The sequence below is a fragment of the Ailuropoda melanoleuca genome, chromosome 1, assembly GCF_002007445.2.
Source record: "Ailuropoda melanoleuca isolate Jingjing chromosome 1, ASM200744v2, whole genome shotgun sequence".
Taxonomy (NCBI): Eukaryota; Metazoa; Chordata; class Mammalia; order Carnivora; family Ursidae; genus Ailuropoda; species Ailuropoda melanoleuca.
This window is the reverse complement of record NC_048218.1, coordinates 52728863-52749236: the sequence shown is the minus strand read 5'-3', so window position 1 is coordinate 52749236 and position 20374 is coordinate 52728863. Positions and strand designations below refer to the sequence as shown.

Sequence of the window (20374 nt, the reverse complement as noted above, 5' to 3'; positions counted from 1 at the left end):
CAGGATCCTATCCCACAGACAGTATTGTCCCTTTCTCCACCATCAGATGGTAAGCTATTTCGAGGAAGAACTCTGATTCTTACAGGCTCTGATGTGCCCAGCACCGTGCCCAGCACATAGAGCTCACTGCTGAGCCAATGAGGATTTAAATCCAATTTCCTGCAGAAGTAGAATGATGTATAATAGTTAGGACAGTGGGCTCTGAAGTCAGATGGGTTAGATTTAGATTCTGGTAATCTATCCGGGAAACTATATGAGTTACATAATCTAGCTATGATCCAATTTTTTTTTTGCATTATTTGTGGGGTTTTGGTTTTCTGTTTTTGTTTTCCCCCAATTCTATTGAGACATAATTGACAGATAACACTGTGTTAGCTTAAGTTGTGTAATACAATATGATTTGATATATTTATATGTTGTGAAATGATGACCACACTCAGGCTAGAAAACATTCATCACCTCACATTGTTACCAATTTTTTTTTCTTGTGATGAGAACTTGTGAGATCTACTCTCTTAGCAACTTTCAAATATACAAGATGGTGTTCTCAACAATAGCCACTCTGCTGTACATTATATCCTCAGAGCCTTTTAATTTTATAAGTAGAAGTTAGTACCTTTTGACCACCTTTACCCATTTTACCCATTTCCCCCACACTTTGCCTCTGGCAACCACCAATCTGCTCTCTATTTCTATGCATTTGATGTTTTTTTTTAGATTCCACACATAAGTGAGATTATCCAGTATTTGTCTTTCTCTGTCCGATATTTCATCTAAGGTTTAATTTTTTTCATCTTTAAAAATAATTGTATCCAATTCACTGGTTTATTAAGGTTGCATGGAAAGGATACATAATTGTACTCCACACATGGTAAACTCTTCATCAATATTAGTCATTATTATTATAATCAAATTTCAATTCTACTTACGCAATATTGGTGCAGAGCGAGGAAGTGGGAAGGTATAATGTGGCTTGTCCCAAGCCCTGTGTAACTTCAAAGAGGACCCTGAAGCAGTTTAGAAATTAAAGCCTTTCTTGGGGGCGCCTGGGTAGCGCAGTCGTTAAGCGTCTGCCTTTGGCCCAGGGCATGATCCCAGCGTTCTGGGATTGAGCCCCACATCAGGCTCCTCCCCTGGGAGCCTGCTTCTTCCTCTCCCCCCACTTGTGTTCCCTCTCTCGCTGGCTGTCTCTCTCTGTCAAATAAATAAATTAAATCTTAAAAAAAAGAAATTAAAGCCTTTCTTATAATTTTATAAAATCCAGGGGCGCTCACACCAGCTCTCTCTGACAGCTGATCATCTGAAACAGTGTCATCTTTAGAACTGTTTACATGTTAGGAAGAAGTCGCAGTTGTAATGGGCCTTGCTGATCTAGAAGGAAAAGCAGTTCTCAGGATGCAACCACAGTCTTACTGTTGCAGACTTCAAAGTGATATTTTCCTTCTGCTGATTTGTTTTTCTTATCATGCTATTAATACAAATCCATCACCAATTCTTTGGAAAATACTAAATAAAGACTTCTCCGAACCCCCCCCCCCCAAAAAAAAGAAGGTACTGGACTTTCTGCAGTCACACAGGGGTGGAACTTGGCTTATTTGTACATTAAAACAAATAAACAGAAGCCTGGAAAATGGAGCTATTTTGGTTCAAGCATGGCAGTGATCACAGTGAGGACTTCATCCGCACATCCACTTGGAAGGCTCAGAGGTCTAGGAAGGCTACCCAGAAGTTCTCTTGTTGGGGATGCCTGAGTGGCTCAGTTGGTTAAACGTCTGCCTTCAGCTCAGGTCATGATCCCACAGTCCTGGGATGGAACCCCGCATGGGCTCCCTGCTCAGGGGGAGTCTGTTTCTTCCTCTCCCTCTGCCCTTCCTCCTGCTTGTGCTCATTCTCTCTCAAATTAAATAAATAGATAGATAAATAAATAAATAAATAAATAAATAAATAAATAAATAAAATCTTAAAAAGTTCTCTTGTCATAAATTTTCTCAGGTGAGGAGGACAGCTGAGACCAAAAGTCTGGTCCAGGGCACTAGGTTAGTGTATTTAGTAAAGAGGGAAGTGAAAGGAGCTTGCAGGGCTCCAGAAATCCAAAAATCATCTTAAGGGAGAACAATGGCTGAGATGAGATATGTTCTGTCATAAAAGCACCTTTCAGTGCCAAGAGCAGAGCATGCAAAAGCTGCTGAGAATCTGTCCTAAGGTTTTTGAGAGAGACTCTGAATCTTAGGAGAGTCACGATAAATTTAAAGTAGTTGGTTTTTTGTTTTGTTTTGTTTTGTCTTTTAAAGTAGTTGTAAACCTGAACTGACTTCCCAAAATGAGAGGATAAATACATGGCAAATGGGCAGGAATTTTCTTAGACCTTAATTTTCATCTTATAAAGCAGTATCTTTTTTTTAATCAGCTATGCTTTGTAAGGGAAATGTTACATTATACTCTGTATTTTTCAGCGGATGGAACTGAAGTTCACCAGTGCTCGTTTTGCTGAGACTACAAGCCTAGTGATTATAAGAGTTTGATTAAAACCCAGACTTGTCTAGATCTCAAATCCATGATATTCCCACCGTATTATCCCCCTAACACAGATCAAAAACCAGAATTGTGTAGAATTATGTTGTAAAGAATTTTTTAAAAAGATTTTATTTATTTGACACAGAGAGAGAGCACAAGCAGGGGCAGAGAGAGAGGGAGGAGCAGACTCTCCGCAGAGCAGAAAGCCTATCATGGGGTTCTATCCCGGACCCTGGGATCATGACCTGAGCAGAAGACAGATGCTTAACCAACTGAGCCACCCGGATGCCCCTAGAATTATGTTTTAAAGGAAAAGTAAAGTGGCCCAGGGGTAAATACCAGGAAGTGTGTACCTGACTTTCTGTTACACAGCGATGCTACATTGCCCTTAAAGAGATCACATTTTGGACCTACAGTGCAGGAAGGCAGGGATTTGGGGAAGCAGGAAGATAAGATCAGAGAAGCATGGCTTCCCACCTAAACCAATGTTGAGTAGGGGCAGAGTGAGCGTTCAATGGGGAGCCCTAACCTCAAACCATCTAAGAACTGAGGGGCATCCCTAATTTTATTTCTACCTAAGAAAGATAGCCTTTATCTCCACTTTATAGCTGTTTAAATGTTGAAGTTTTAATGGTTGGAAATAGTTTCACATTTGCTTGTTTTTTCCTGGAGCTCCATGCCCTTCCTACAAAGGTGATTTGGGCTCCCAAGCTACATAATCAGAAAGAGACAAGCTGTGAAGTACATACATAATTAACATGCCAGCCACTAGGTAGAGATAAAATCTCATTGTATAGTTAAATTATGCCTGAATTGAGATTTATTTCAATAGATAACAGATTACTAGATCCACGAGGGACAATCTGCATCTTTCCATCTTTGCACCTCTTGTCTAGCACAGCTCCTATTTGTTGAATGAATATTTATTGAATGAATGAATGAATGTTATAAAAGAACCAACCTCTTTTCCACCCTGGCCCTATAGGTAAGAGCCTGCTTACTATAAGATGGGTATTTTATCAGTTTTCCCTTCTGACTCTTAACATCCCAATCTAAGAGTACCAACCCAGTCTTTAGCAGAATGATCAAATCACTGGACTTTCTATCACATGGCATCTTAATTGCCTTTCAAATGACAAGTATCAAATCAATTGTCCAAGAGATTAACTTCCACATGGAAAATCCATATAGGATTTTCTTTGTCACGTTGTGTGTTGTAACCAAATCAGCAAATCTCTCTTGATATGAGATAATGCATTGAAATTTATCTCCTGTTATAGAATCCAATGGTAAATCATAAAAATAAAGCTTTTCTTCTTCTTATGAATCTGCCTGCAGCCTACATCCTGAATTTGTTAGAGATATTTCCACATGGAGAAAAATTTTAAAAAGACCTTTTAGAAGCTAACAGAAAGCTTATAATCTTATCCTACCCAGTGAGAAAGCTCTGTGTTTGTGAAAGACCTTTCTGCCTTTCAGTCTACCATTTCAGAAAGGTCTTGAAGAGTCCTCTAGGAAATGCTCTATATTTAGATTTTTTTATCCTAAAGGAGAAATCTCCAATCTAATAACACATTTGGGTCAGAATATACCGCGCAAGAAAATGAAAATTCTTTGCTATGCTATATGCTATAAAACTCCTTTTGTTAAAAAAAATCATACAAATTTCTCTGCAATTAAGTCGACAGGTATCAACGAGAATACATTATATCTGTAACCATATATTATTTTAAGGTTGATTTATCACATTTCCCCATTGATTGACATTGCTCTTAAAAGCAGCACACCACAAAGCATCCTCATCTAAGTATGTATATACATCTTAAATTTTATTAGGTATTGCTGGATTTCTTTTCCACCTTGGTTTCTTAAGGGCCCCACAATTCCATATATAATTAGACTGCATTCTTACAATCTGATCTGAACCATAATCTAGGGTATATCCTTCTGAAATTGACAAGAATTCTGTAGATACCTGGTTAGTGTCTCATTTTGTCCCTTAACCAGCTCTCTTATTGATTCAGGATGAGTAAGTAACTAGAGAAGATAATATTATAGCTTTTGATCTTCAGGGAGGAGTGAAAGTAATTAAAACTGACTTTTCGTTTTATTTTTACCCAAATGTGACATCCCTGAGCCAAACCTATAAGCAATATAGCATTTGTTATGCCCCTTTATTACTTGGGAGTTATAATACGTAACTTATTTTCTACATACCTGGGAATGTAGTCTTCAGAGTACCTGTACATGTTATCTGAAAGATATTAAAAATAGACAAATTAAAAGAAATGTTGAGATACATTTAAATCTTCTAGAGAATGTTGTGAGGGGAGCTTAGCCTCGGTGTCAGTTAATATCGTATATCAAGGCACTTGGCCACGACCACCAGTCATAAAGATCTTCTCTGGTTTGGGCCAATCATATATATTCTCTCTTGGTAATTTGAGAAGGAAATACAAGTGCAGCTTGGAAGTGTTGTAGGGCCCGGATGTGTGGGCATTTTATGGACGGGAAACACCAAGCTATGAACGTGGGGACCTCTGCTGGTGCCTTTACTGTGGGGCAGTCCGTCGTGGGTGGGCTTGCTGTCCCTTCTGCGTTCACGTTTCATCAAACACCTCTGCTCCCTTCTGTCAAATTTCCCTGGTTGCTCTTGCTGATTTGAATAAGCTTTTCTTCCTTACCCAAACAAACAAATGAATGAAAACAAAGCACAAAACAAATCCTAGAAGACTTAATTATCTATTTTTGAAGTGTCTATTAACACTTCTTGTCATGTGAACAACAACATAAAAATTATGTTCAGGAAGTTTGTTGTGATTCTATCTCATCTACATGGTGCAGATAGAAGTAAGGAGAGATGAGGATTCTAGGAGAAGAGATCTGGAAAAAGTAGGGAACACAGTCTAAAAATAATCAAAACACAGATTGGCTTTTAAAGGGAACAGTATACTGGTCTACAGTAACAATATTGACTGGAGATCTGATGGAGGATCATAAAACCATGAAAAAATTCTGTGCCAAGTCTCAGAAAGTAAGCCACTGTTGAACCTTGAAGATGGTGATTTAAAGGCAAATAAAAGAAAGTATTCTTGCTTCAAATTAAATATATGCATTCAAACTTGAAAAAATAGTTTTAAGAATTTTTTTTAGTGAAAAGTAATAGATTCATAATGAATTAATGAGAGAAAATAGGGGAAATTTAGAGCACAGTTTTAATAACTAAGATCAATATTATGAAGAAGTCTGTGTTATCTGTTCATCAGTAAATTTTCTTAGATATTGAATTGAATGGATGTGTATACTATGATATTTATTATCTTTTGATTAATTCTTGTGTATTAGTCAACGTGGCGTTGAATAGCAAAATCTTGCAAAAGCTATTTCTATAAAAAATGAAGCCCATTTTTATCTAAGTCTCTGGCAATAACACAGAGAAAATAGCAACCAAATGGTGATCTTTCAGTTTTCACATATAAAAAATACCGTGTTGGTAAAGAACTAGCAAAAATATTTCATATGACTGAATAAGTCACCAAACAACTAGAAAGATTATTTTTAGTTAGATTTATATGTGACAAAGTTGAAGTATTCTCCAGAAACATCACTAACTGTTAGAGAAACATTTTTGGAACAAATTATTAAAATCATCATGTTGGAGGACGAAATGGACATGTCACATGTCAGTGTATTTGGAAGAATTAAAATACATTTACAAGAATTTAGTCAAACCGTCGCCTGATGTATTATGGAAAAAATTCACAGTGAGAAATCAGAAGACTTTGGATTTGGGTAGCAACTCTCCAATGCATTTGCCATGTGACAATATGCAAATCACTTTAAAACTCTGATTCTCACTTTATCCATAAAGTAGAGATAATAATGCCTATAGCATATGAGTAGATGTGGAAGATAAATGAAATAATTTTTGTTAAAAACATTTTAGAAAATGACAAAGTTGATTTTCAATATTATACATTCTAAATCCAATCATATTGTCAGTCACGACTGAATTGTGCTGATTGGAATTGAGTCTCTTCATTAAATGGATTAGCTGAAAACAAGCTGATATAATTAAAATGCTACTTACAAGATTTATAAGTAAAGCTTGATTTGTAGTGAAATGACCAAATCTCACTTCTGGCAAGAGGATTGTCAGTGAGTGAGTGTTAAAAGTGAGTGAGTGTTAAAAGAAAAGATAAAAAATAAAGAATTTGAAAACAAAAATAATGACATTACTTACAGAGAATAAGAAAAAATAGGCATGGGGTCCAATGTTTCCACGCACAGACTAATATTTTTAAAAGATAATGTGGATTTTCCAGGTAGAAGTGCCTGGGGTCTGAGTGTTGGTGTCTGGAAGGAACACTAATGTGTGTGTAAAAGGATAGCTTTATGGAAAGAAAATGTTGTTCGATGTGTTATCAGTAGAGAGAAGCAAAACAAGGTTTGGACCAAAAAGCTTTGCAGTGGGGAGGGGGGAGGATGAAGAAGCAACTATATGAGGGATACGATATAATGATGTGAAACTTACATGGAAGGAAAAGAAACTAAAACAGTGTGAGGAAGAAAATAAGCATTGGGAAAAGGACATTATACATCAAGACCCATCATATTGAAGCAGCACCCTGAAAGGGTCCTTAAAACGTTCAAGGTCACCACCTTCTGGACTCCTCTTAGAATTTAAATGTCTGATCTGAAGCTGGACGATCTGTACTCGTGTGGTTTTAGTAAGGGCCTTCTTACAGTAAGAAGTGTGATAGCATATGATTTCTTTAAATAGAGGAGGTGTAATCCAAAGTTTAGAGGTTGAGGCTGAGGAGAAAGGTCAGCAAGCTCCGGCTCCTGAAAAGAGTTGGCTTTGTCGTTTATGTAAAAATAAACGGCATGATTTAGAAGATACCTTATCATCTCAACGATCTTTAGTAAAACACAAAGCAGTTTTTATGTTGCTATGAAGCAGTTACATTTGCAAGATTCTGTGTGAGAAGAGCTGGGCAGGTTTCCACAATCCTCTCTGTGATTCAGATACAGACAACTTGCGGTCAGGTTCATGGTTGATAGCATGTAAGCAAACATTTGCTTTGATGTTTCCTTCTTTATAGTGTTCACTCTTCCATGCGCAATGCATAACAACAAGAAACAACAGCACATGGCTCAAACTCCATAATAACATTTTTTGCTACATTCTTAATGTGAAAATGTGCAAAATGTGCCATAATTTTCTAGTGAGTAGGAGAGATACTGATAAGACTTTGATGTATAAGGAAACCATACACGTATTTATCCGTCTTCTCAAAAGAGAGGAGAAAGGTTGGATAAAGAAAATTTTGGGGATTTAAAGGAGGACAAAACTAATACCTTCCTAGCAGAAAAAGAAATAACTATAATCCTCCTAAAGAACAGACAAAGACTCACCTAAAAATGTAAGGTTTATTTTAGGGGGAAGGGAGAACTCCATTACAAAGCTTTTACCTAGCACGGCTACGGAAAACATCAAGGAGAGGCTTATCGTGTCTATCTGATTGAATGTGGAGATACTGTATTGTTGCTGGGATGGAGATTTTCTTTTGTACGCTACTTAATACACCAGCACAACTTACTCACCGACTGTTCGCCACGGGTGGAGTCAGAGCTTGCAAGTTTCTTAGCCACAAAGAATAGCACAAAGATGCAAAAAATAAAAAGTTCCATGAGGCCAGACACGGGGACATTGTGTTCACAGACCGAGTGGCAGAAAAGCTGGCTAATATAATGGAATCTCCTCTGGTCTGTCTGTCTAGGAGAAACGAAGCCAGGAGGAGACCTTAGCAGGACTGGACAGAAGTCCGCTTGCAGAGCTAATCCCAGAGCCACCTGTAGCCTCTGTGTGAGAAAGACAGACAGTTCTGTATTTGCTCATGTGGACTAGCAAGGGGGGCGGTTATTACTGATGCTGGGGAAAGACGTCCGGAGAAGCCGGGGTGGTTGGGAGAGGGTTGCAGAGAGAAAATGGGGAGGTGGGATGAGAACGAAGGGCATTCTGGCAACAGTGAGCACTGCTGCAAGACTAATCTGCGGTCTGCATGTTAATAAAGGGCAAGACCCAGGGTTGCGTGCTCCACCTAAGGAGGGCATGTTATGGCTCAAATAAAATAATTTGCAGTAGGCTGATGGTTAGAACCAATCCTCTGAAAGCCTACGGAAAACACTAGAAAATGCACCCGTGTATGACTTAACTAGTCACAGCAGTGATTGCTGAAGCTGAGGTTATTGCATAGACATGTTAAGTGATATAGGGATGTGGCAGGAAGTGACATGGCAGCTGGAGAGGACCTAGAGAGTACAGTGATGCTGGGAGCGGTGAGGAGCCAGAGGAGCTAACGCTCCCGGAAATACCCGACGCGAAAATCAAATGGGATAAGATGTGGTCATAGCAAGCCCTTCACACATACTTTGGAAAGAGGGAAGGAAGCACCACGGCCACCAAGAGTGGTGATGTGGGCTGAGTCCTGTGCAAGACTGACCTCCTCAGTCCCCAGCACTGTGCTGAGGGATCTATGGAATTCTTACAAGGACCCTTGGTCTGGATGGTATTTTGCACATTTTGTAGACAAGGCAACTGAAACTATGAGAAGTTACGTTTCTTGTACAAGAGATCTCCCAGGTAAATACTGAAAGCAGGGTTCTAATTCATGACAGGTTAACTTCAAAAACCATGATGTTAAAAACAAATTGAGAGAACTGAAATTGATTTTTAAAAATACAACAATGAATGTAATTTACTATTTCCTGTTATTTAAAAAAATGTTATTTCCCACCATACAGCTTTTAGACAAAGTAATTTATGGCACGCCTGAGGCAGTTAGGGTTTGTACAATTGAAATGAAAAAAAAAATCTGTTGTTTTTTTTTTCTTTCTTTCTTTCTTTCTTTCTTTCTTTTTTTTTTTTTAAAGAAAAAGCCTTTCTCTTTCCCTTCCTCCCTTCCTTTCTTCCTTCTTTTCTTTCTTAAAAAGTTTGTCTGGTGTCTTTTAGTAGTGGTCAACTAACCATTATAACAAAGCAACTTCCAAAAGGAGTTGATATGGTGGCAAATGGTATGAATATGGATAAATAAATTCCAACGTACAAACTACCGAAAATGAGAACTGAAAAGGACACTTGTTCCCTGGCCCCACACAGATTTCTGAGAACTGCCACTGGGATCAGCAGAGTGAAGTACTGGTTCACATGGTTATTCTTGTCCTGGCTTCCGTCTTATTTCAACTCTATAGCTCTCAATTCACCTTTTTCTTTTTTAAAGGATTTTATTTATTTATTTGTTTGAGAGAGAGAGAGAGGGCAGGAATGGGTGGGGGGGAGAGGGAGAAGCAGGCTACCCATGGAGCAGGGAGCTCGATGTGGGGCTCGATCCCAGGACCCTGGGATCATGACCTGAGCCGAAGGCGGACCCTTAACTGACTAAGCCACCCAAGCGTCCCTCAATTCACCTTTTTCTAATACAAGTGACAATATTATCTGCATTCATAAAATATCTTAATGGAGAAATTAGAATATAGTCATTTTAATCTATTATATAAAGAAAAGTGCAACTCTTAGCTCCTTTTTTTCTATGATGGAAGCCTTTTTCAAAGATGCTAAATGATGGGTCATTCATGCATCTGACTTATGAAATTTGTTTCAAAAAACATTTGATTTAAAAAAGAATTACTGAAATCATTGCTAATGAAAAAGCATTGCCTGCCTGGCATTTCAGGCTTAGAAATGATATAATAGAGATCCTCAAAGAATGTTGGGTTTCTGGCCAAGGACATTTGGTCAACAATGTAAAAGCAGCACGTGCTAGTGGAAACCCTTTTGGACAGAGAATTAGGGCCCTTACCCTTGACTTTGCTATTGAGTAGACATGTGACCTTCGCTATGCCACTTCACTTTCTAGTGCCTCTCCTCTTTTTTGACAGGCATGACAGTAACACCATCCTCGTATTTTGTATTTCTGTTATCAACACTGAAGAAGACACACCTAAGAGGATCAAGGACTCTCCCCAGAATCTGACCATTGTTCTAAATTAGCTTCATGCAGTTTTTCTTGGTCATGTGTCTAATGCAATTTTATTAACTTTGTTTTATTTCTTTTCATCTGTTAAAATACATTAAAAATGTCTTTGCTATTTATTATTACCACTGAAATGTCCTGCCCCCAGAAATAGCTGGACTTTCATAGCCATCCATCCACCCACCCAACACACTTGTGTTTATGCCAGTAGTGTGCAAAGATTGTGCCAATTGCCGGGCGTTGCACTATTTCAATCATGTCCAGGAGGGTGAAAGCCACATGGTTAAAAATGCGGACCAGCTTATTGAAAGGAAAAGCTGAGGCCAGGAGTGTTAGATAATAAGCCTATGGGCCAGCCTGCTGCTTTTCTAGTTCTCTTCTGATCCCAGTCCAGCTAACTGTACTTTAGCGGCTCTCGCCGATGCTGAGGGCTTTGAGTAGGCTTGAGTGGAAGCTCGAGGAGTTCGTCTCCACTCTTCCCATCAGGTGTCAGTGAGAACCTTTACGGCCGCTGCAGAATAGGCTACAATTTCATGGGCTGTTGAGTTGGGGGGGGAAAGCTACATTCCACCAGCACAATTCCTTCCTGCTCTATATGTTAAGGCAGAGAGAAAGCTGAGATTGGGAGTCTGTTTATATTCTAATATGATTGCCTTTTTAAATTAAGAGAATCCTAAGGATGAAAAAAAAGTATCAAATAGATTTCCTACAGATAAAAATAGCCTATTGCATGACATTTCATGAAATGACATTTCTTCTGTAGGTTTTCCAGTGACTTGTCTCCATTCAAGCTGGGACTTCTCAAAATGTCTTACCTTGTCGCTGCTTTTCCACATAGTGGGAAATATTGAAGATCAGTGATACAACTAGAGCCAATCCCAGAAAGGCTACAATTATCCAGACATAAAACTGGCATTCCGAGTTTCCTGGGGGGGGACAAAATCAGACATACCTATAATATAATAGCTGCTTACCAATTTGTTTTGAATTTCCCACCATGAAAACCATAGTCTTTATTCATCATGAAGAACAAATCCTCTGCCAGGAAATTCATTACCGTTGACGGACAAAGGCTCCTTACAGAATTCAGGTGGGTATTGGTGGGAAGTCCCTGCATTCAGCGTAGACAGAAGGAAGCAAGCTTCCCACATTCTCAGTGTTGATGAAATGAAAGACATTTTTAGTCTAGCTGCTAAAATTTGACAACTGGTGACTAATTATAAAAACTTTGGTTCAAAATCAAGAACATCCAAATTATCCAGAATCATAATTTGCCATACTTTCCCCCTTTCTTCTCTTCAGTTATGGAAAAACACCTATCCCTTTCTATAAATCCCAGTAGTATAGGGTACTGTCTGTTGTGATAAAACAGTAATTCTGGCATCATCATAACCTAGTTTTGTCAAGACTGGCCACAAGGTATTTTTCTCATACTGCTTAGAGACCCATGAGTGGATACTGGAGAGTCGACTATGCTTCTCTTTGCCCTTGTGAAGAGATTCTTTTTTCATTCCTGAGCCAAAGAGGGTTTTGTGGGATACTGCCTATCAGTTGCCCCTGATTATTTATGGCAATCTTTACATGTATACGAGTGATTTCTAAGATAATTATCCTGATTTTATGTATCTTGGCCCTCAAGGCACTGTCTAGTTAGGGATGCAGCTGTGTAAAGACAAGCAGAAGTGCCATGTGACAGCAGCAGCACAGAGCTTATGTTCCATCCCAGTCTCAGCTCCCCCTATGACTGCCCCGAATCAGACACCGTGCTCGGCCCTTTCAAAGAAATCTGAACAGCATAATGTTAGATACAATAAACAGAAGAGGCAAACCCTTAACAGGAGGGAAATTCGTCTTGTTCCCTATCCTGTCTTTAAACCAGCAAATAAAGAATCCTTAGACCAAAATGTCCTTTGTGTTGCCCTCTTTAACTTGTTTTCTGTATCTCAAATTTGACGTTTGAATTGTTGTTTCGTTTTGTTTGTTTGTTTTGAGTACTTACTGACATCAGAGTGTGGTTGTTGAATTGCCCTCAGCGGTCCTGTGTATTAGAGGAAGTCTGTTTGTTTGTTTGTTTGTTTGTTTCTTTCTTTCTTTCCTTCTTTCCTTCTTTCCTTCCTTCTTCTCTCTCTCTTTCCTTCCTTCCTTCCTCCCTCCCTCCCTCCCTCCCTCCCTCCCTTCCTTCCTTCCTCTGCCTTCCTTCCTTCTTTTCTTGGCACCATTTATTTTCAACATAGTTAGGTGTATAGATGATTAAATATATAGAATATATGTGCATTTGTGATATAGATAGACATCTACATATATGCATATAACTTGCATATTGCTTATTTATATATACTTTGCTTTTGTTTGAACTAGTCTGTGGCTCTTTAAACACCAATGAATCTGTCTGCTAATATCAGCTACCTCCTCTTTAATTTCATACCATGTTATTTAGGTGTTCAAAATACCATATACTCCACAGAGAATAGGACCATTTCTGCCTTCTGCTCTGCAGGGCCAGACATAATACACATGGTTTATAAAGATTTTTTAAAGAATTAGTTAATAAATGGGAAAGTTAACTGATATGGTAGTGAAATGTGTGGTTTTCTTTTCTTTTAAAGGAATTTTTATGTTTCATGAAGTATAAGGAAATTGCGAAGAATTGAATAGTCTTTAATTCTCCTATAGACCTACCAATTAATTTGGTTAAAAACACTAAGGTTTAGAAGAGTCTTATTTTTTCATCATGAACATAATCCCATAGATGTTTATGAGAATTCTACAACATAGTAATCATTAAATACTTAAAATATACCAGAAATTCTAGGTATTGCATTGTACTGCCTATATTCCTAGAATTATTTCTTTGATTTTTATGTTTATGAAAAAAAAACACAAGTGCCTGATGAGCATACATTTTAAAAATCCTAGCAATATCAAAAATCCTAGCAAATCCTAGAATAACATGTAAGATTCTCTATTAGAGCATAAATGGGTCACTAATATTATACTAATTAGCCTTTTAAAAAAAAACTAACCAGTGTGTCTAGGGAATTTTTACCATGTTATTATGTTATTTTTAGTGGTTGCATGGAATTAAACAATGTCTCTGTAGTATAATTCATGTACCCATTTCTCTAAGATGGACATTATGATTTTTTAAAATGTTTTCTCTTACAAACGATAATGCAATGAACTTCTATTGGGCAGGCATTTTGTGCATATGTGGGCTTATCTGTAGAAAGAGGCTCCTGGGAATACAATTGCTGGATCGAAGGGAATTTTTAAGGCATGCTCTCAAAGAGACTTTGTTCCCCATTTCCCATTGATAATAGTCCTTTCAAATGGTTAACGTAACTATAATTGTGAACAAATGGGGCCAGCAAGCTGTCTCATTTGCCAGGTGGGTCTCAGTTTCCCGCTCTGCTATCGCAATATGAAGGTATTAATTTATGCTTTCAACTATCAAACTAATGGTTAAATCCATGAATTCTGTTATTAAAGACTTCTTTCCTTCTTCTTGTGTTTGTCACTTATGGACCCACAGTCTAGATGCAGTTCTAGGTTCTTCCACATCTTAAGGCAATTTGAGGGCACATACTTTAATCTACCGAGATAGATCACAATTATCAATTCAGGATATTCAGTCTGTTGAGCAGACTCTAATCACTCACCCTCTACAGTCACAGTACTTGGTGACAAATAAATGAACTTTAGTTCCTACACAGAGTCCAGACTTGTTTTATATATCATCCATGGTCAATATTAAAAACAATTAGTGGGGCGCCTGGGTGGCACAGCGGTTCAGCGTCTGCCTTCAGCTCAGGGCGTGATCCCGGCATTATGGGATCGAGCCCCACATCAGGCTCCTCCGCTATGAGCCTGCTTCTTCCTATCCCACTCCCCCTGCTTGTGTTCCCTCTCTCGCTGGCTGTCTCTATCTCTGTCGAATAAATTAAAAAAAAATAAATAAAATAAAATCTAAAAAAAATAAAAAATAAAAACAATTCGTAAACTCAGACTAGCAAAAACAGAAAGCTAAGAATCAACCATAATCTTCTGATCCAGAGACAATCACTGTGAATACCGTGGTTCATATACTTCCAGTTATTTTTCTCTGTGTAGAAATTGTTATGGACAAAAACATAAGATTCAATTATACTGGCTATACTGTTATCTACTTTCACTCTAATAACTTATAGTGTGTTTCGTTTCCTATGAATAAAATATGCTTTCATTTCTTTTAGCTGCCCTATATGCCATGGAACGGATTTTCCATAATGTAAACGATCCCTTACTGTTAGACCTTGAAGTTGCTCGTGATTATTAGTTATATAAGCGATGTTGTGGTGAATATCTGTAGCTAAAACTGTACATACAAACTGAATTTTTTTCACATAAAAATTCTTCATTTGCTAGATCAAAGGATACACACATCTGAAAGGATTTTTATATAATGATGGGTCAGGTTTTAAAACACAATATTAAGCAGACCCTTTTCAGGTTGGTCTAGCTTCAGTTCCTATTATTTCAATTGGCCCTGACTGTATGTTTATGGCTCTTCCAGTTCATCGGCCGCCATTCCTGGTAGCTACTATCTTTCCACACACTGTCTCATATAGTCCCCTCCTTTGTGATTTTTGGAGGAAGTTGTTCCTTTGTCTTTTCTCTGGAACCTGTGTTGTGGGTCCTTCAGGGGAAGGTGCTTGCTCCTATCTCTGCCCTAAGCATAGAGAACATCACACTTTTCTTTTCTTACCATGAACTATTTCCACAAAATGTTACCTTAGGCTTCCTATCTTTTAGGACTTATCTGCTATGCTTGCCCAATATTATACCGTGCTCCAATCATTCTGAAGCACTTAAGACTCACAACAGACACCATACGTACCATTTCATGTCCTTATGTCTCTGTATATTTGCCCCTTTGCCTGAAATGCCTTCTCCCTTAGCTCTTTGACAGATTCCTAGTCATCCTTCAAGACTACTTTTTCTTTGAGGCATTCACTTTGTGCTGCCTATCCCCCACCAAGTGATATCTTTTATGTCTCTCTACATTTCAACACATATTGAAGTAATATTTGTTGAGGTAATCCTTTATGTATAAAAATCTCTCTCTACTTGACTGTGAACTTCTCAAAGGACAGAAAAAAGGTCATATTCATCTTGGTCTTCATGACTCAGTTTCCTCATTGTACCTATTTTTGTGGGAATTGAGATTTATAGAAGAGTATTCCTCACTCATAAGATGCTCAATAAAAGTTAGCTATTATTCTTCTCCTAAAAATGTTTTATTTGAGCATGGCTGACACACAATGTCACTTTAGTTTCAGATGTACAACATTTCTTTTTTTTTTTTTAAGATTTTATTTATTTATTTAACAGAGAGAGAGAGAGAGACAGCCAGCCAGAGAGGGAACACAAGCAGGGGGAGTGGGATAGGAAGAAGCAGGCTCCCAGTGGAAGAGCCTGACGTGGGGCTCGATCCCAGAACTCCGGGATCACGCCCTGAGCCGAAGGCAGGCGCTTAACGATTGAGCCACTCAGGCGCCCCAGATGTACAACATTTCTATGTGTTATGCTATGCTCACCTCAAGTGTAGCTACCTTCTGTCCCCATACAACACTATTACAATACCATTGACTGTATTTTCTATGTTGTACCTTTTAGTCCAATGACTTATTCAATATATAACTGGAAACTATTGTTATTCTTATTCTTATCTTACTACTAGTAAGACTCCTTTTTTTATTTCTGCAAACTATTCAGCACAAAGTAGGTTCTCACTAAACATGTGTCAACTAACTACGTAGAAGATGAGTGGAATGAAGGTGGGTAATGTAATGATTAGGGCCAATAGTAAGGTTCTGAGCACATATAAGGTCAAAACACACCCACAACCTTGGAAAGACAAGATGAAGATTCTATTACATTTGTCTCTAGTACTATTGAAAAAGGACCTACCTCAGCATCTAGGGAAGAGATCCCTGTGAGAAAGGGAGTAGCACACTAGGCCACTGTAATCTTGGTGTCAGTGCTCATTGACAACATCCTAATTCTTCCTGCCCTGAATCTGTACCAAAGAACCTAGATTATTACATTTTTTCCCAGGAAACTTGATACAAGGAAGTTGGTGCTAACAGCTAGTCATCTGATTAAATTTATGGGGTGTCCACCACTATAAATACAAAATTTTATTTTCTTGTTTAAAAATCAGTCTTTGGAGAGTTTGGTTAGGGTCAGTGAAATCTTTGGCAAGAGGAATTTAGAAAACACTACTAGTTGAGGTAAGCTGTATGAGTCAGATGCAACCCTAGGAAATCTATGCCTGCGTAAACCTGGGATGTTGATGATGTAAGAGTCACTATATCCACGATAACTTTCAGAGACATGAAGTGGGATGTGCTGTCACTCTCTTTGGTTTTTACCTTAAAGACCAATGTCTTTATTTTTACTTATTAAATGTGTACTCTCCTACTATGAGAAGAGAAAAATAAGGGTTTTCCTATATGCTGATAACATGGTTATCATAAATCAAGAGTGGCCTCATGAAATAATTGTTCTTTCTGGTTATTGTTAGAGAAAGAATGGATAATGTGTAGCTACTTAAAATTATTGTTTTAGCAAATATCCATTATTTTTTTCAGCCTAGTAATTATATCACCATAATATGGTATAATATAGTATAGCTTACCCAAGAACACAAAACACAGCTAATTTTTTATAGAGTTGGCCAGAAAGTTGCTTTGTTTCCAATGAAGCATTTGATAAATGTATTAATGATTTACCTTTGGCCAAATTGGGTGACTTGTAGTCTTACGTTAGAAGTAGTTGAATCTAATTTTCCCAAAGAAGACATCCAGATGGCCAACAGACACATGAAAAGATACTCAACATCACTCAGTATCAGGGAAATGCAAATCAAACCACAGTGAGATACCACCTCACACCTGTCAGAAGAACTAAAATTAACAACACAGGAAACAACAGATGCTGGCAAGGATGTGGAGAAAAGGGAACCCTTTTACACTGTAGGTAGGAATGCAAGCTGGTACAGCCACTCTGGAAAATAGTATGGAGTTTCCTCAAAAAGTTAAAAATAGATCTACCAGCAATTGCACTACTAGGTATTTACCCAGAAGATACAAAAATACCAGTTCAAAGGGTACATGTACCCCAATGTTTATAACAGCATCGTCAACAATAGCCAAATTATGGAAAGAGCCTAAATTTCCATCAAGTGATGAATGGATAAAGAAGAGGTGGTATTTTATTTATATATAAATATGTATCTATATAAATTTATATTTAAATATATATATATAAATTTATATACTTATATAAATATAAGTATATATATATATGGAATATAATATATATATATATATGGAACTTATCCTTGAGAGAAGTAACAATTTACTTTGTACTTAGTGCTTTTTTTCTTTCTAGTTCTCATAGCATCTAGTATTTTGTATATATTCAATACATAGCTGTGGTTTGGGTAAATAAAATAGAGCACTGTATAAAAAGGCATACTTCAAGGCAAAACCCCTCATCTTATTTTTGTAATTACACTGATTCTAGCTATAAAATATCCTATCATTTGCACAAATTATATTTCAATTAGAAGTTTCCCTTTATCCTTTTTAATTAAAAGGAGCACTAAAAAAGTTGTATCAGTCCATTAATTGGGACAAGAAGATAATTTGCTCTCAACTACAAAGAAACAACCAAATCAATGACATGAGCCTACATTTTACATAAAGGCCTGAAAGAAAGTCCTAGTAATTTTCATGAAATATGTTAACAATGGTAAGGCAAGAACTTAGACCACACAGTACATTCTTCTAGGGCTCGGTTTTGCCATTTACTGTAGCAATAAATTGGTTTCACATAACCAACTGGAGGCCTTTGAAAACACAGGCCAAATTCTGTGTGGGGTTGGTTTAGCATGGTCTCTGGTTTTCCTCTGATTTCGGGAGTCTCCAACTCCTATCTAACCTCCTTCTGTTTTCCAAGATTTTTTCCTTGTGTAATGTGATACAAGTTTTAAACAGGAAGGTTTTCATTTAGAAGCTTTGTATTTCATGACATTCTTGATAGCTTTCATAATTTTTTAAGAAAGATTTTATTTTTAATTAATCCCTACACCCAACGCGGGGCTCGAACTCACAACCCTGAGATCAAGAGTCACATGCTGCACCGACCGAGCCAGCTGGGTACCTCAGCTTTCCTAATTTTTAATGCCCCCATTCTGAAAAACAAAAAACTTACACAGATGAGAAAAACAAAAAGGTAGAGATTTTCAACTTGAATGACAGATCTATGTAAGTGTTCACACACACACACACACACACTTTCACACCTCCATTCACCCAGTTATTTCCCATATACAGTATGAGTATCTCCAGACCCATGTGGGTATCTATTCAGCATAGATAATTCTTCTTATGCTATTAGATGCACAAAGTGCTCAAAAGTTCTTGCCCAACAAATGTAATCTTTAGTATCATTATTCCATAATTGTAATCACTTTCGCTTAAAAAGCTTTTATCAATTTAAAAAGAACTCCCACACAATTTGAATTTAGCTCTTCACACTGTTAAAAAGCCAAAGGCCTCAAGAAGTTATTAGTGAGGCAATGACAGCTAGGAAAACCATGATTTAAGTTTCTGTCTAGCTTTCAACTGCCAGGGGCTAATCATAGTAGCTTCAATTCTAAGACCTCTGACTCCTTTAATGCCAACAGTACTTGGCAGGCACTGTATCTGGAATTCACATTTGCATGTGCTCTGGAGGGAAACCAGCTAAGCAAATGTATCGTTTTTCTGCTGATGGGTTTGATTCATACAGAAGCCTTCGCTTAACTAACAATAGAAAAGCAATACATATAATGCCTTAATTGTTTTTCCTTCAGGGAGTCTGTAACCGAGACAATTGTAACCGAGACAATTGTAACCGAGTCAATTGTATGAGTTTATAGTACATAGCATATGACTCTTCATGATGGTTTCTCTTCCTTGGCTTGCAAATTCTGTCGGAGCACTGACCATCTCCTTGTTGCTTTCCATGAATATGTATATCTACTTTAGGCGCCCCAGAAATTCAAAGAAAAAGTTCTGATACAGCAATCCCCATGGATCCTATGCATAAGAGGAGTTTTTCTTACTGTGATGACAGCTTGGTGTGGAAGTAGGTGCGTTCTTGTTGACTCTTTGTAGCACGTTGTCAGTATCCACACAGCCCCCCACCCCACCACTATCCATCGCCATCACCCAATAAAAGGCATTGGAGTCATAGATAGAAGCAGTGGAAGGAATTCTCAAATCCACTCCCAGGCTTTTGAGTAAATAAGATATTGTTTTAAATGCAGAATTTGATATCTGTCAACCTTAAATAAGGGTCTGTTATGAGCAGAGGATAATTTGAAATGGATGGTGTATGTTGGGGAAGGAAGGTGATGGGGAGAGGGACAATAGCAGTATGGGGCATTGGAATGTCTGCTTCAAAGTGCAGAGGAAGAGTGAGTGCAGGCATTTCCTAGCTGTGTGACTCTTTGCATCTCACTGAACCTCACTAAGCCAGTTGTAAAGCCAGAGTTCAGATCCCCATCTGTGTGAGATCTTTCTAGTACCTCATAGTTGCTCTTAACCAACACTTAACTGAATTTGTTAAAGGGAACATACATGTGGAGGGAGGTGGGGGGAGATTTTAAGACAGGATGTTATAATTCCCCCAGTACTGGACTACTTGTCACTTTTAGAATTAAACTTTAACTGGGATTGGTCAACTTGAGAAATCCTATTGGGATTTCACTTCAGTGCTGCCCAAATCCCTGC

General features: G+C 37.9%; 1 protein-coding gene across 2 annotated transcripts in view; it reads right to left on the bottom strand.

Moving 5' to 3' along the window:
• The window catches only part of LOC100467951 (T-cell receptor-associated transmembrane adapter 1), a 38231-nt gene that overhangs the window by 11483 nt on the left and 6374 nt on the right, over positions 1-20374 (bottom strand). The window contains exons 2-3 of one of the 2 annotated variants that reach the window (XM_002928479.4): positions 11366-11476; positions 4732-4768 (exon numbers count right to left, since the gene is read on the bottom strand). In XM_002928479.4, coding sequence (XP_002928525.1) covers positions 4732-4768; positions 11366-11476 — 148 coding nt within the window. The remainder of the gene's footprint in view (positions 1-4731; positions 4769-11365; positions 11477-20374) is intronic. The other variant, XM_034658073.1, reaches the window with a different exon arrangement.